The sequence below is a fragment of the Hordeum vulgare genome, chromosome 4H, assembly GCF_904849725.1.
Source record: "Hordeum vulgare subsp. vulgare chromosome 4H, MorexV3_pseudomolecules_assembly, whole genome shotgun sequence".
NCBI classification, from domain to species: Eukaryota; Viridiplantae; Streptophyta; class Magnoliopsida; order Poales; family Poaceae; genus Hordeum; species Hordeum vulgare.
The window spans coordinates 292,763,964-292,780,133 of NC_058521.1; the positions used below are offsets into that span (position 1 = coordinate 292,763,964).

At 44.9% G+C, this 16,170-nt stretch overlaps 1 protein-coding gene across 1 annotated transcript; it reads right to left on the reverse strand.

The window, feature by feature from the left end:
- Positions 1 to 8,564: 8,564 nt before the first annotated feature.
- On the reverse strand, positions 8,565 to 15,801 carry LOC123448523 (CLK4-associating serine/arginine rich protein). The gene is made up of 13 exons (XM_045125443.1): positions 15,441 to 15,801; positions 14,043 to 14,081; positions 13,824 to 13,972; positions 13,573 to 13,648; positions 12,097 to 12,376; positions 11,917 to 12,023; positions 11,765 to 11,812; positions 11,476 to 11,679; positions 10,648 to 10,749; positions 9,394 to 9,521; positions 9,153 to 9,282; positions 8,889 to 8,987; positions 8,565 to 8,815 (listed from the first exon to the last, which is right to left on the reverse strand). Exons 1-13 carry the CDS (start codon positions 15,635 to 15,637, stop codon positions 8,791 to 8,793), a joined length of 1,584 nt encoding a protein of 527 aa, XP_044981378.1. The 5' UTR covers positions 15,638 to 15,801; the 3' UTR covers positions 8,565 to 8,790.
- Positions 15,802 to 16,170: the final 369 nt, after the last annotated feature.

Consider the following 16,170-nt stretch of genomic DNA (forward strand, 5'->3'; position numbering starts at 1 on the left):
CTCGTGATCACAACGATACAAAGTATGGCAGTACTCTCGAACAATCTGCACCAGTACTGGGGACATCGAGGTTATCTCGCCACTACTAGTATTGAAGCAATTACTAACATCCTTCGTTCTGAGATACTAAGAAATATGAATGATAACGATGTGCTCAAGAATCCCCTGGAGCTCAACTCCCCTGAAACTCAAAGCAGATAGGAGGCACCAAGACAGAACTCCGTCACATCGACATCATATAGACCTCAAACATATCCGCGTGATCCTAAAAAAAATTGAGTGAGAAGAGGAGTATAATAAATTATTACGTCAAGATTCCTCACCAGAGCATAGAAGAGGAGAAAAAAGAATCCTACTCTCCGATATATAACTAGCCTCAAGTATTTTTTACTAGACTCGACTCGACCAAGTTCGATCAATCAAGGGGGCTCCTAGGTCGGTACTGCTCTGATACCAACTTGTCACGTCCAAGATGCGATCCTATCCTCAATTTGGCACGAGGGCCTTGTCAGGGATAGAAGCACATCTCGTCGTGTCGCAAGAATGGATATCGTTACAAGTACATGTACTGAAAAGAAGAGATATATAAGAGAATTGGCTTACACTCGCCACAAGCTACATCAGAGACACATTAGTACATTACATAATCATCAAGAGTAAGATCAGGGCCCGACTACGGACGAAAACAAACGAGAAAAGAAGAACGACGTCCATCCTTGCTATCCCAGGCTGCCGGCCTGGAACCCATCCTAGATCGATGAAGAAGAAGAAGAAGAAGCAACTCCAAATGAACAATCAACGCGCTCGCGTCAAGTAACCTTTACCTGTACCTGCAACTGGTGTTGTAGTAATCTATGAGCCACAGGGGACTCAACAATCTCATTTCCAAAGGTATCAAGACTAGCAAAGCTTAATGGGTGAGGCATGGTTAAGTGGTGAGGTTGTAGCAGCGGCTAAGCATATATTTGGTGGCTATCTTACGAGTACAAGAAATAAGAGGGGGAAGATCTACGCATAACGGACGTGTCTACTGATGATCAAATGAATGATCCTGAACACCTACCTACGTCAGACATAACCCCACCGTGTCCTCGATCGGAGTAAGAACTCATGAAAGAGACAGTCACGGTTACACACACAGTTGGCATATTTTAATTAATTAACTTCAAGTTATCTAGAACTAGTGTTAAACAATGTTTCCACGTTGCCACATAACCGCGGGCACGGCTTTCTGAAAAGATTTAACCCTGCAGGGGTGCTCCAACTAGTCCATCACAAATTACCACAAGCCGCATAGAAATCCTCAATCACGAAGCTCGCGATCTCGTCGGATTTCCTAGTGGAAAACCTCAACTCTGAGATTACCCAAAGCATCACCGGAATCCCGATGCACAGGATATTCCGTCAAAGGTAAAACTAATCCAGCAAGGCCGCCCGACGTGTTGACGATCCCGATAGGAGTCCTGTACCTCATTCTCAGGACACGGCGGATGGAAAAGCCTACAGGTACCAAACCTCGAGTTGCCACGTGGTGGCCCCGCGGTCTGTCCATTTTGGACCAACACTCATGAGGAGCACTGGCCCGGGGGTGGATTAAATTATCCTCAGGTTAATTACTCCCTATACAGTTCATTAGTTGTTAGGCAAATGTAGTACCAAAGTTGGGCCCTGCCAGACCAGCTATAATCTAAAACGAATTATCAAGGGGGTCCCCATAAGAACCCCGATCGTGTTAGGAGCGCTCAATTATGGAACATAACACCAGTAGCCGAAAACTAAGGGGCAAAGGTGGAACAAAACACCAGGCTAGAAAGGCCGAGCCTTCCACCTTTTACCAAGTATATAGGTGCATAAAATTAAATAGCATTTAAATAGGGTGATATAACAAGGAACCCATGTTATCACATGGAAGCAACTTCACCTGCAACTAGCAACGCTATCAACAGGGTCAAGCAAGCAGTAACATAGCCAAACAGTGGTTTGCTAGGTTGAACAGTTGAAGGTTATCATGGCATTGTTGAGAGGCTCATATATAACAAGTGGTAGGCAACGAGACGTAAACGGTAGAAACGTAAAACTAGCATGGCAATGATAGTAATGGTATCTGGGGAAATGGTCATCTTGCCTGAGATCCCGCTTGGAAGAAGAACAACTCGATGGAGTCGGCAAACCAACGTAGTCGAACGGGTCCTCACATTCCGACACGCTTGCGGAACTCTATCGAGACGGAGCAAACCGGAAACAAACATCAACACAGATATTCACCACATGATGCACAACATGATGCACAACCTAATATGATGGATGATCAGTTCAATGATGCAAGGGATGGCATGGAAATTCACCTCACGCAAACTCTACACATTAACTGAAGCTCGATATGCAACGGCTTGCATATCGACGAAACTCCACGATTAATTATTTATTTCACTCCCGATTATTTAACACGAAATATTAAATGTTGTTAACATGGCAAGGGGTGAAGCGATGATTCTACCTCTCATACTAGTCGATAGCACGCGGGACTTAGAACGGAGCTACGGCACAAGAGACATGCAACACATGACAATATGCCATGAATGTGACATGCTTGCAAGTTCAAACACGGGCAAGAAGGGGAAGAAACAGGTGTCGCCACGGCGAGCGAGAGGGAAACATGGCGGTAAAACAAAAACAATGCCACGGCAACGTTCCTATCCCGAAAACTCAACGGGGTATCGGAGCGAACGAATAGGGAGCGCGTGCGGGAATGGTAAATAAAGATGGGGTGATCCCGCTACCGGGTTCCCACGTGTCGGGACACAACATAAGAGGGACAACGTGCAACGGACAACATACGGTGCATACATACATACATTCATACATCACTTGTACACGGTACACGACATGTCCCATCGGTATACCTTCGAAGCGTGTGAATCGGAGAGGATCGGTTCGTAGCGGTGAAGGAGATCAACGATCGTCGTGGAAGTCGTGGAAGTCGTTGTACTCGGGTCTCGTCGACGGTAGTCGTTCGCTCGGCGTCGTGGTTCACGGTCTTCGGCGTCGGTAGTCGAACTCGTTTCCGGGGTCGTCGAGGACGTAGTTGTCGTCGTGGTACTCGGGTCTTGTCGGAACCATGAAGGAGGGAATGGCGCACGCGGCGGCGGCAAACAGCAGCATAAGCAAGCGACAGAGGCCATGGCTACAAACGGCAGCAACTAATATCGAGCTACGGCGTCTAGCACTAGTAGCAACACTCGGCACAGCAGCTAGCAAGCAACATCTACTAAAAACCTAGTAGCAAACTACAAGCAGCAGCAACACGCATCAGATAGCTAGCAACATTCGGCAGCAAAATGCATCACGACATGGGTCAGCAAGCAAAGCAGCAATAAACGCAAGCAGCAACAAGGCAGCAGCGGCAAGGCAAGCACACAGCAACAGCAGCTACAGGCATGCTAACGCAACACCACTCGACAGCAGGAGCAGCAGAACAGTGGCAATAGCATGCACATGAGGAGGAGGAGGCCAGCATGGGTCGGCGGCACGGCGACGGCAGCAGGAGCGCGCACCGGCGAGACACAGCTCCTCGGCTCCATGGGGTGGAGGAGGTCGGCCATGGCAGAAGCAGCAGGATGCAAACCCGCGGGGGAGACGCGGCTGAGGCCTAGGCACGGCGAGTTGATGCCATGGCAAGGTCCGGCACGCGGGGCTGGGGACGCGGCGCGGCCGAGGGAGGATCGGCGACGGCAGGTCTCCTACAGCAGACGGTGGCCGGCGGCGCGCTTGGTTCGAGGGAGGAACGGCAGGGAGGCGATAGCCATGGCGCGGTCGCGCGGGAACGGGGAGGTGGCGCGGCTGCTCGGGCAACGGGGTTGTAGCATGGCGGCGACGGCATGGGGCTGGGGTGGCGACCTCGTACGGGAGGAGGGCACGGCGCTGGCAGGAAGAGGGGAATAGAGAGGGAGAGAAGGGGATAGCAGGGGAGGAGCCGACAGCGCGAGGGGAGGACGACGCTGGGGAGCGCGTGCGCTAGGGCAGGGGAGTGTGGGGCTGGGGCTGGCCTGGGCCTTGGCCAGGCTCTCTCTTCTGTTTTTTTCCTCTTTAAAAACAGAAAAAAAAAACACACAAAGTAAAATAAAAGGATTTAACAAATACAAAAAAATACCCTTTGGCTCCTTTAAAAACCACACCCCAACTATAAGAAATAGTTGGGCATTTTTTTTAAACGAATAAAAATAAAACCTTTTTGAAGAATAAAACAAAACCCTTTTTTTACAAAATAATAAAATACCCCCTTTTATAAATAAAATGGGTCTCTTGTTTTAAAAAATAAACAAAAGGAAAAATAACGAAAAACCAGAGGGGTTGCCCCCACATTTAATAAAATGACTTTCTTTAAAAGAAGACGAATCTTTTTTTAAAAGGGTTAAAACGGAAACTTTTACATAACCCCAAAACAAAATCAAAGAGAAGAGAGGAGGGGAGTGGTTCGCGGTGCAACAGGGTTTAGCGGTGGCTCTCACGCACCCTCCCTCAACACTCCAACAAAACAACGCCACTCACAAGGCACTAACACCCAACAACACGGCAACAAGCAACACCGAGAAAACACAGATGACATGATGCCATGCATAATGCCATGATGCAAACTACATGATGATGCACCCAACAAAATAAAATAGCCACACGATGGAAACAGAATAAAGGGGGGAATCTTCTGGAGCGTAGGTCTCGGGCTGTCACAGAAATGGAGGAGGGGCGTGTCGGTGTCAACCTGCCCGACGACGGCGGCTGCTTCGGTGGGGTCAGGGCTCCGGTGACCGGCGTGGTCCGGCGACCTACGCTATGGGGTTTCAGGCATGAGGACGGGCGCTTGGGAGGAGCGGGGGCAGGGACGTGATCGGCTCAGGCCCTGGCTCGACCCGGAGCGGGCCAAACATGGGTTGCGCGGGCCGCCGCTGCTGGGGGCGACACATGGACGACGTGGCAGGTTGGGAGGGGCCAGGATCGACGGCTGCGGCGGATAGGTGGTTGGCTGGCATGCCAAGTGTCAGCGGCAGGCTGGGGAGGTGTTTCGAGGAAGGAGGTGGGAGAAGGCCATTTCTAGGAGGGGAGGCTTGCTATTTATAGGAGGGGTCTAAGGTTAGCTATTTTTAGCCCGATTCGAGTCGTTCGATCGTGATCGGACGGCTCCGATCGTGGGGTTAGGTTAGGTGGGCTACGGGCTGTGTAGAGTGGTAGTGGGCTGAGATGAGAGGGAGTTTCTGGCCCGTGGCACGCGTTTTAAAAACACTGGAACGTCCGATAATAAACCTATGACGGTGTCACTACGATCGACCGTTCGGATATCAAACGACCTTCAATTGCGACGAAATTTGGAAGGCGGTCTACCTACATTAAAACTAGACCGCACGCCAACTTTGAACCCAATCTGAGAAAGTTTCATACACGCTTTTAGAAATAAGATTTTATCAATGCCGCGGGCGCGTGCGAGTGTGGTTGGTCTCGGAACGGTCAACGACAAAAACGAAGAGAACCGACAACCAACAACGGATGCAAGTTTTGTAAAATGACGGCAACGAAGTGTTGATTCTATGCACATAATGTGAATGATGTGATGATGAATGCGACAACCAAACGACTCACACGACGACAATGGAATAAAAGGGGAATCTTCTGGAGCGTCGGTTCCGAGTTGTTACATAGGCGGTCCTTGTATATGCGGGGCATGCACAAGAGCATGTTCTCAATTTCAAGGGGTCAATCAAGGGTCACCAAGTGCTCAATCAAAATAGGGCACGTGACTATTTGACGCCTATGGACGACTACTTCGCCCCTGAAGGCCCTACTCGCTGATGTTGACTCTTGCAGATGTAAAAAAATGTCTTCAATCTCCTCTAACATGGTGTCCCGTCCTTTGATGACTACTTCATCTTGAAGAAGGGTGTCATATAAAGGATTGAATTCTCTGGTTACCAGATATAAACGTCGCATTGCGAATGCGTGCTAATGGCACGTCCGCAGATCCATGGGATGAGTACCTCTAAATGTCTAAGAGCACATATGAAGACGCCATGTCCATGGTCAAGGTGTTTTAACCTAAGTACTTGAGAGAACCAACTATCAGAGACATCGAGAGCCTCTTCACAATGTTCGAAGTAAGATGGTGTCTAGGTTTGCTCAGATTTCTTGCTCCGTGCACTGAAGGTGGAAGAACTGTCAAAAAACTCTGCAAGGGCAATATTAAGGCCATGTTAAGTAGTCCATCATCATTTTTGAAGCAGTTGCATAATAAGATCTTTATATTTGGCACACTTTCTTTAGCATGCCCGGATCAACGTGCTGCAATCGTCTCCGTTATTTGCTAGGTGACTGACAGGAAAGATCCTCCTTGCAATAGGAATGAATATAACATGAGCTATCTTTGTCAAAAAAAATGTATCACTTTGCCCCCAAAAAATAAAGCAGCTAGAAAAGATGTGGGGGCATATAAAAGTGTTGCGGCTCTAGTAGAGCAGCTAGAAAAGATGTGGAGAGAGCATTTGATGTGCTCCAGGCCAATTTTGTAGTTGTTCATCGACCTGCTAAACAATAGGATACAAAGGTCACGACACAACATGATCATGAAAAATAAATATGAAGATGATACCACACCTCATGAATTTGAGAAACATGGATGATCATGTCAAACTTCCAGATTATAATCCAACCACATTTAATGAGTTTGTTTAAATGCATCAACAAATTTAGCATCATTTGATGAGTTTTGTTTGAATGCATCAACAAATTCAGCAGCAAGCAACTCAAGAAAGATTATTTTTTCCAAAATGGAGGCATAAGATTTGCCTCATCCATTAAATAAGAGGAGGATAGAGTTTTGAGTTTTACACGACACCCGTGATGAACGGCATGACAATTACTCCCAAATTATTACATACCCAAGTTGTTTTGCACCAACGGTAACCCAAAGCTTTGCTTCGTCAAGAGTGGATACCAGAAGGACAGGCGGTGGCGCAAATTTTTTATGAAACACCCTAGCATTTCGTTCGTTCCACACGGTCCATGAGATGAGCATGGTGAGGGAGGCCATGGCATACCAGTTTGGCATCTGATTGTCGGTCCGTTTATCCCACCACTCGTTGACGGATTCATCAAGATGCGAGTCGGATGTTGATGTGAGCTAGCCCCAGCTTCTCGATGATGGATCTCCAAAGCCTGAGTGAAACGACACTTGAAGAAGAGGTGAGGCCCCATTTCTTGTTCTTTGTTGCAGAGCTGGCATGAGCCACGGTTTTCCGACTCGCGCCTCTCCAAACGGTCAACCATCCAAATACTGTCTTGAATGGCCAACCAAGCGAAGAATTTAACTTCGAGGGTGCCCAAGCCTTCCAGACCATGTGGTCCATGGGCGATAGAATCAACCAAAGGAATTGAGCCTTGTACGCAGTGGACGTCGAGTAGACCCCATCATTAGTGTGCTTCCAAATGATATCATCTTCGACTTGCTCATCAAAGTGAAAGTCATGGACAAGCATCCAGAGAGTGAAGAATTCACGAATGTGGTCAATGGTGACAGTGATGTCGGGATTTATTCTGAGGATCCAAGCATTTTCTTTGAGTGCCTCCTGCATGTTCCAGCTCTTTATTCTTGATGCCTCGAAGATTATGGATGCAATATCCTTGGGTTTCCGCCCAAGCAGCCAAGGGGCGTCCCAGAATGGCGTCCTTGCACCTTCCCGATAGTGATAGTTGTAGAGGCGTAGAAGAACTCGCAGTCACCAACGGTGCAAGGGTTTCCAAACCCCACCCAAGGCTTGTGGGTGGCCTTCCGTTCAAACCAAAGCCAACGAAAACTTATCAGTGTTGAGCACCCCTAGACCCCCGTACTCCTTTGGTTTGCAAATGATTTTCCAATTCATTTTGCATTTGGCTCATGTTGTCTTGTCTGTGCCGAACCACAGAAACGCCCTCTCCAAAGAATTAAAGCTGTTGAGCGTGCTTGGAGGCACAATGAGGGGCGTCATCGAATAGATTGCTTGCAAGGAGATGACCAACTTGACAAGAGCCGTGCAACCGATAGTGGTGATATTTTGACCGTCCCAAGTTACCAACTTATGAGACACCTTGTCTTCGAGGTACTGGAAATCCCCCCTCGTCTTTGAGGTATTGGAAATCCCCCCTCGTAAGTTGCCAGACAGAGAGAGGCAAGCAAGATATTTTACTGGGAAGGTAGCCCGAGATGCCAACATGATCTGAAGAAAGATTTGATTAAACACCTATATGAAGGGTTAAAGGGGACAATTGGAACTTATGTAGTTGAATTTAAGTTCTGGATTTGTTATTTCAAATCAGAACTACCGTTGCATTGAACATTTTGAATCTATGATTTGGATATGTTGTTATTTTGAGCTTGCGCACTAAAAAAGCAGGAGCTTATGTGTCAACTTTGAATGGCTGGACCCCCACATCACTGTCCACAGACTAGTCCTCACGAGTCCACGGGCGAATACGGTGTGCTATTTGGGGATAAGCATTGGAGGAGCCCTAATACCCTAGAGCAACTGGCACAACCTAATCCATCAAGAATACAGCCCACGTGTTAAAAATAAACAAGAGAGTAACGCACCTCTTGGACAAAATTCTGCTGGTAAATATCATAATCACAAATACACTAACTCTATACGCTACCAACAATGATGGGATCCAGGACTTGATTGGTACATAAATAACAGAGCACCAAGAAGCCTAAGTAAATAAAAATGAAGCACGACGCGCCATAGACAACCAAAGAACTCTGAGATACTTTCAGTGCCTTGATCTGCTTCTGTACCTGCAGTATTACTGCTCTTCAGATGGTATGCATCTTTAAATCTTCTGGAACATACCTATCCACCATGAATTACCTTGGAGAGTAAAAGGGTGACCTTGAACGAGACAGTGGACGTGAATGGTTTCTTCTTGGGCTCCGGCTCCTACTACGGCTTCTGCTGTAATGCCGCTTTCTGCACAGGAACAGTAAACATCTGGTGCTCTCAACAAAATCATAGTATCATGGTAAGAATATATATTGGGCTGGAAATGACCTTCAATCATGCAACCATTTGCAACGCATAGAAAATGCAGCAACTTCTATTAAAGTCATCAATTAATAGGATTGATTCAAGTACCTTGGTGGAGAATGGCTAAGGCTTCTACTCCTGCTACGGAGCCTGTATCGACCTACTTCTGCAAGTTTTTCATGCCTTTGCCGTTCCTGTTCTCGTTTCTTTGCGGTCTCAGCTGCAGTGTCTTTTCGAACTGTAGCACAAACAGAAACTTTGTATAAATTGCATATGGAGATAAATGATCAGGATTTCCCAGGATCACTAATGCAGATAAGAATGAAAAAGAAAAGTAATAAAGACATACTTTGTTTGTTAAGCTGTTTGCTCATTATCCTTTTAAGGCGTTCCTGTGGTGTTTCTTTCTTTTCGGCCTGGGGAGTTTTACCAAGTCCTCCAGAAGCACCCTTTAGTTTCGCTAGTGCTGATGATGTGCTGTTGACCATAAATGCATCACAAGGTTATTACATGCCTACAAACAGCATCTACAACCAGACCTAGGAAAAATGAACCCCTAAACATCCGCGGATGCGTCTGCAGACAGCATCCAATCATCCCTCATTCTCACACATTGCAACCACACTCCCCATTTTCACAATAACCATTTGATCTACGTACATAAACAAACTAGCAAACTAGCTACTCATCATTGGATGTTGGTCGATGACCTACTTGCACTTGCTGGCCTCATTGTCATTGGCAGCGGGGCGAATCTCCAACGCGCCCCCCTCTTCTTCGTCATCATCTGCGAAGACCTCCTCACGCTTCACATCTGCCGCCTCCTCCACTTGCACGTCCTCCATGACAATCCCGGACTGCTCTGGCACCCCGCCTCTTCCTCCATCTCCTTGTCCGGCGGCTCCTCCATCTCCTTGTCCGACGCCTCCTCCATCTCCTACTTCGTCACCTCCTCCAGCTGCTCCGGCACCGCCGCCTACTCAAACTCTAGAGAGTTCGAAGGCAGGCCCGCCACAATGCGAGCGGCCTGGATCAGCGGGGTTAGCATTTTGTAGTGCGTAATCTTGCGTCGAATCATGGCGATTGGCGGACAAAGAGGTCGGAGCGCAAAGGGAGAGGGAAGCGAGGTCCCAATGGTGGGGCATACGGGAGGGAGAGGGAGGAAGTTGGGCTAGGCTTGAGCTCCGTCGTCCGGATTAAAATAGCCGGGCTTGGCCCCTAGAGCAGTGCACCGGAGCGGCCGCATGAATGTGAACAGGTGACCTCCCGGCAAATGCATGGCTTTCCGCATGGGTCCCGCCCGTCAGTCACGTGGGGGACATGTCCGGGCCTCCCCAAATGGGTGGTGCCGGACGGCCTGGACGTTTGGGCTGGGTATGGGGATCCGGTTGGGTGGCAAATTCATGATCGGGCAGTGACCGGACCGTCCGCCAGGACATATGGTTTAAGACCGCAAATAGACATAGCATCCTCAACAGATAAATGCTCAAAGTATATAGTATATCATGACTGCAAAATAAGTTTAAACTCTTGTAGACAAATATAGCATATCAATCGCAAACAGCTTGGTTGCACATACAGCTATGTAATCATGTTGGCAAACCTGGCAGGTGGTTTCAAAAAATTTGCACTTTTTTCCTGTTCCATGGATAAGGAAGATGCAGGATCACTGTGAAGTGCCTCCAGAATATGGAGGCCTGATGACCTGCAAAAATGAAGGGGTGTTATAGGCAAAAAAAAAGTAGGAGTTGAGATACTTAGGTCAGAAGCTCCACAGCTGATGGTATAGATCTTATATCTTCTGAGTAAACAACATAATACAGGCTTTCACATATCATGTCTATCTACAAATCAGTAACTCCATCCATCCAGGTTTATAAGACATTATTCTTGTCTCAAGTCCAAGTTGTTTAATTTTGACCAAATTTATCCAAAACAATATCAATATATATACAATGTCCAATAAAAAATTATGAAAACATAGCTAAATCTTGTGATATTGATTTGGGAGTTGTTTAGTTAGGCTTAATGTGGCTTTAGTTATAAGCCAAAAAGCACCTATTTGAAACCAAAGCCAAAGAGCAAATAAATAGGTGCTTTTAAGCCAAAAACTATAAGCCACAAGTTAAGCCTAACCAAACACCACTTTGGTAGCATGGATGCTGCTTTTTTTTCTCTATAAACTCAGTCAAATTTAAAATGATTTGACTTAAGACAAGATTAACAGGCCTTCCTAACCAAACAACCCTGGATAACTCGGATGGAGGGAGCATAGTTTTATGCCAAAAGTACCCTCTTAACGTTGTCTTCACCTATCCTAGTCCTGACATATTTGGCTTTTAAGATAATAATAAGACCGTCACACTAAGCTGCACTGGATAAATGACAGCCATTGAATCTTCTTGCAAATATTAAAGGTCAAGTTTCCAACCGGTTAGGTACGTCAGCTCGTATTGGAGACGAAGGCGGAGAGATCCCTGTAACTTTCAGATCACTGGCGTCTTCTGAACCTCCAAATTCAGTGATGTATTCAACTCTTGGAGGCTTAGCCTTGCTTCGGTAATTACTTTCAGCATGTGTATCACGGGTATGACGTCTGGATGAAGGTGAACGAGATCTTGACCGCGACCTTGATCTGTCAAACAAGATATTATGCAGTCAGGCAAAGCAAAGAGCTTATGGTAGAAATAATCCAACCAACATAAAGGATAGTGGCATACCTTATGCCCCTTGAATATGCTTCATATGATGGGCTTCTCCTTTGTTCCCTTAATTATAATATATATGATGTTAAAAGATTCAAACATGGTAGTCAGTAAGACTGTCACTGTCATTTCGATTTACCCATTCAAAAGCTGACAGACACTGTTACCTATAAGGATCACGGTAAGATACCCTTCCGACAGAACGTACTGCCTCCCTCTCTCGTTCCCTCTCAGATTGAGAAGCCTTCCTTCTATCTCTCCGACTCATTTTTTTCTGTATAATTTCTCATGTTATTTCCTACAAAATGCAAATAAAGACACCTATCTGAAGCTATTTAAGTACTGACAATGGATGGGTCGCCTTTAATAATTTCTTTCTGCCGCTTCTCCTCTTCTTTGACCTTTTTGTCCATGTAAACAAGCCAGTTATATCTTTTTATGCCAAATTCCTTTGCTAAGTTTTCCATTTGCTCATCACTGCTATCATCACTACTAAAGTCCTTGCCATCCTCTTCATCTTCATCATCACTGGACAGATCATCAGAATCTTCATTTCCATCCCCTTTATATGAGTATCCAACCTGTGAATAAGCACCTTTGCTAACTGGAGCCTGTGATGATTGAGATCTGTTGGAAACAAGAAAATAAATGAAACAATAAACTGGGTCCAATGAAAGGAACTGGCAAACCTAATAAAAATCAAGTCTAACTAACATAGGCATATTTTCATCATAGTAACACTGTTAATTACATCGAATAATAATAAAACAAGAGTAACTTCCGCAGAATAACATACAATCGAATATTGTCATAATACTACAACTGAAATTTTCATCTCACAATTTTTTTCTAAAACCTGGCATACAAGATACAACCTGTAGCTTTGTGATAGTTTTTCCAAGAATTGTAGTTTTTTGAATTTACACTAGAAACAGACAAACACGAGCTCAGTGGGTTATATATTCAGTAACAATGTAATAGACCTCGATACATAACTCTGGTTTACTTCAGTGCAATGGAAAAACATTATAACTGGTTTTCCATTGGTAAATCTAAATCTTGTTCTGCTTTCAAGTGGCTGGTCCGACAAAGGGTTTAGTATTTAGCTTGTCTTATAGGCTGGCTTAATAAACTTTTGACCTGCGGACAATTAAGCTAATTAATTTGATTAAGCTTGCAATAAAGGCAACTGTGTTTCTCTGAGCTGGCTTATCCGCGAATCTGAAAGTACGATGCTCATATTGGCATATCCACGCAAGATGAATAATTTTAAATTCATATATGGCTTTTCCTCTGACAACATTTGTAAGGACAAGACATTATATAATCCTTCAATATTGGTGTGGTCTTTCCAAGAAGTAAACTCTACATTATGTCAATATATGACCTGTCAATATGACCAAATGGGTTAACTTATTTCAATTTAAGAAAGTGCTCCTATGCTCGATAGACATAAATGCCATATGTAAAAAAGGCGCGCCTAAGCGAACACTTAAGTGCACCTAAGCTCTAGGCAATAGCAAAACGCCTAGCGCATAACTGCGCATAAGCATGCGCTTTGGTCAGAAAAGCGCAAGGCGGTGGCAAAACACACAATTAAAGCCTAGCGCTTTTTCACATATTAACAGAATCAGGAGTGGGGGCAATCTTTGTCATATGCATCACCCATTAGTAACCACTAAAGTAAACCATATGATTTATTTGTGCATGTTCCATTTGGTCAAGCACAGAAGACTCCACTTCAACTCTTATGAGTGGCACTTAAGATATCCATTTAAGTAGATAAGGCTAACAGATAAACAAAAATTGATGAGTAGACTTACTTCTCAAAGCTAAAAGGAAGAATAGCTTTTGCTTCCAACTCTTGCGCAACATGTTGTAAACCCGTCTCATCAGAAACTGCACAGGAAAGCAAATAACTGTCTGGGTAGGTAGCATTAGAAAGTGAAAAGACCAGGCGGATGGAAAAGTAGGATCCTTTACATCAGGATGAACCCGTAAGTAAGCAAATGGAAGAGTGACAGCAAATCATACAACAACGGCAACAAAATTGAGAAACCAAAAAGGTACCGACATCCTCTACGACGATGCTTAATCAAGTCCCGGTAACGTTCAAAAGTAACAAAATCCTCTAGCTCCTCCTCTTCTTCAGATTTTTCCTGAGTTTGAAAAGACCGAGAGCTAGAGTCACGGATGAAGTCAAGTAGTGCACGACCATCAAATCTGCACATTAAGAGAATGGATATAAATTTTCTTGCTCTTAACATGGTTTAACAACTCAGACAATACATACCTGTCAATCAGAATATCTTGTTTCCCGTTCCATGGTATCCTGCAGTACAATGAGTACAGTAAATCAGTAGTTCAAATGTTATTCAAGAAGACATGTAGCTATTTTCTCTTTCAAGATAACTCAACCAGAAACAGAAACATACATAATGTAATTGATATATCCAAAACTTCTGTCGGAGCTACATGTTAGCCATGTCATTGTCATGTTAAACAAAATTCGAACTGAACCTACTTTGGTAGTACTCCAACACATGTGAAATGAGTTTTTAGGGTCATGTAACACATTAGACATATATATCAGAACTCACAAACATGTCCACTTTCAGCCATACTAATAATAATCTAAAACAAAAACAGCTGCTATGGTTGGCTCATGTACATGTTTTCCTAAATATGTTTACAATACGATTCTTTGTGTATGCGCTAATGCTGCCTAGATTTAAGCTCATTTGGATGAACATATTTCAGTCATAACATAAAAGCGGCTACAGTTCAAACGAGATGAAATACTCTGAAAAATGAGAGTTTTGCTATCAATGAGCTTCTACAACTATGCCAGAAGAATAAAATTTAGCTAATTTTCTAGAGCAAGCATGGAAATTCAGTAAGCTCCAACATTATTATCAGCATGTGCAAAACCAAATTCCTGGTTTCCTGCAACACATGGCCAAAACTAAATATTTACACAATATAAAATCTGAGCACCTACTAAACCAATCACAGCTAGAAACTGATCAAGCTATGCCTCAACACATGGCTGAATCCAATCTATTACGAAAAAAATATTTTGTCAACTTCTGCACACCATCAAACCGGCCCAGTCAACTCCTTGGAAACAGAAACGAAATCCTATGCACCAATAGTCAGGGTACTAACTATTCATAGAAGAGAGGAATTACAGAAACGTAACAGATATAATCCCTGCTTGGAATCGGTGTATATTACCGGTCACAGTTACCATCCCTGCTTGGAATCGGTGTATATTACCGGTCACAGAAATGTAACAGATACGATCCCTGCTTGGAATCGGTGTATATTAACGTAACAGATACACCTGTATTTATTTTACGCCTGTATATTACCGGTCACAGTTTGATTTCCACCTACAAAAGAAACGACGGATGAAGGGCTGTATATTTTACAGGTCGTGTAGCTCTCCAAAACGACAATCCAAACCGGTGTACAGATACTGGTTTACTACAAACACTTGCAAGAGGAATCTATTCGTTGCACAATATCATGAAACATAATCTGCATCTATTAGACGGCACTGCCGATCCATCAGATGGACAGCTAATTCGACTAAATCCAGCATGCTGATGTCATAACAAACAACACAGCCCATCACGTTATATCAACTGGACAGACGGAGTGTGCGTGAGAGAGCGGCGGTACGTACAATCCCCGCTGGTCCTCTGTGGCCTGGTATAGTGAGTCGTCGCGGTGGACGCGGCACCGGGCGCCGGAGACCTGGAGGGACTGGTGCGGATCGCCGCGGCGGCGGGCGAGGTAGGCGTAGCGCCGCTGGGCCCGGCGCCGCGCACCGTCCATGAGGTCGTGGACCTTCCGCTCCGACCGCCGCGCCTCGTGCCACATCGCACCCCCTCCTCCCAAAATGTTCAGGAAGCTTCGGGGAGGCGGTTTTGTATTAACCTAAACCTAGACGAAGGTGCCAGAGGATGCCCCGCTTCGATGGAGCGAGAGAGGTGACCAGGATGCCGAAAGCCCACAACCGTGAGGGCTCCTCAAGCTGCATTAGGTCTGTACCAATGCAACGTTTATTAGCATAACACTAGTAATCATACCCGTGGAGATAGAAAATGATGTAACAGCCCACAAAATAAGCTAACACTGGACATGTATGATAAATTGTGAATCAAAATAAGCTAACACTGGACATGTATGATAAATTGTGAATTTATCTTACTATCTATCCATGTCTAACTCTTCTTTTTAATGGACATAGTATTACGCATGTACTCCCTCCTTTTCGGTTTATAGGGCTCAAATCTGAAATCTCATCAACCAAGGTGAATTGTAAGTGAATGACACTAGTTTAAACTAGTCAATGAAATATTTCTCACATATTCAATTTCCAAGGCAACAAATGTAGCATCCTTTCTTTCATT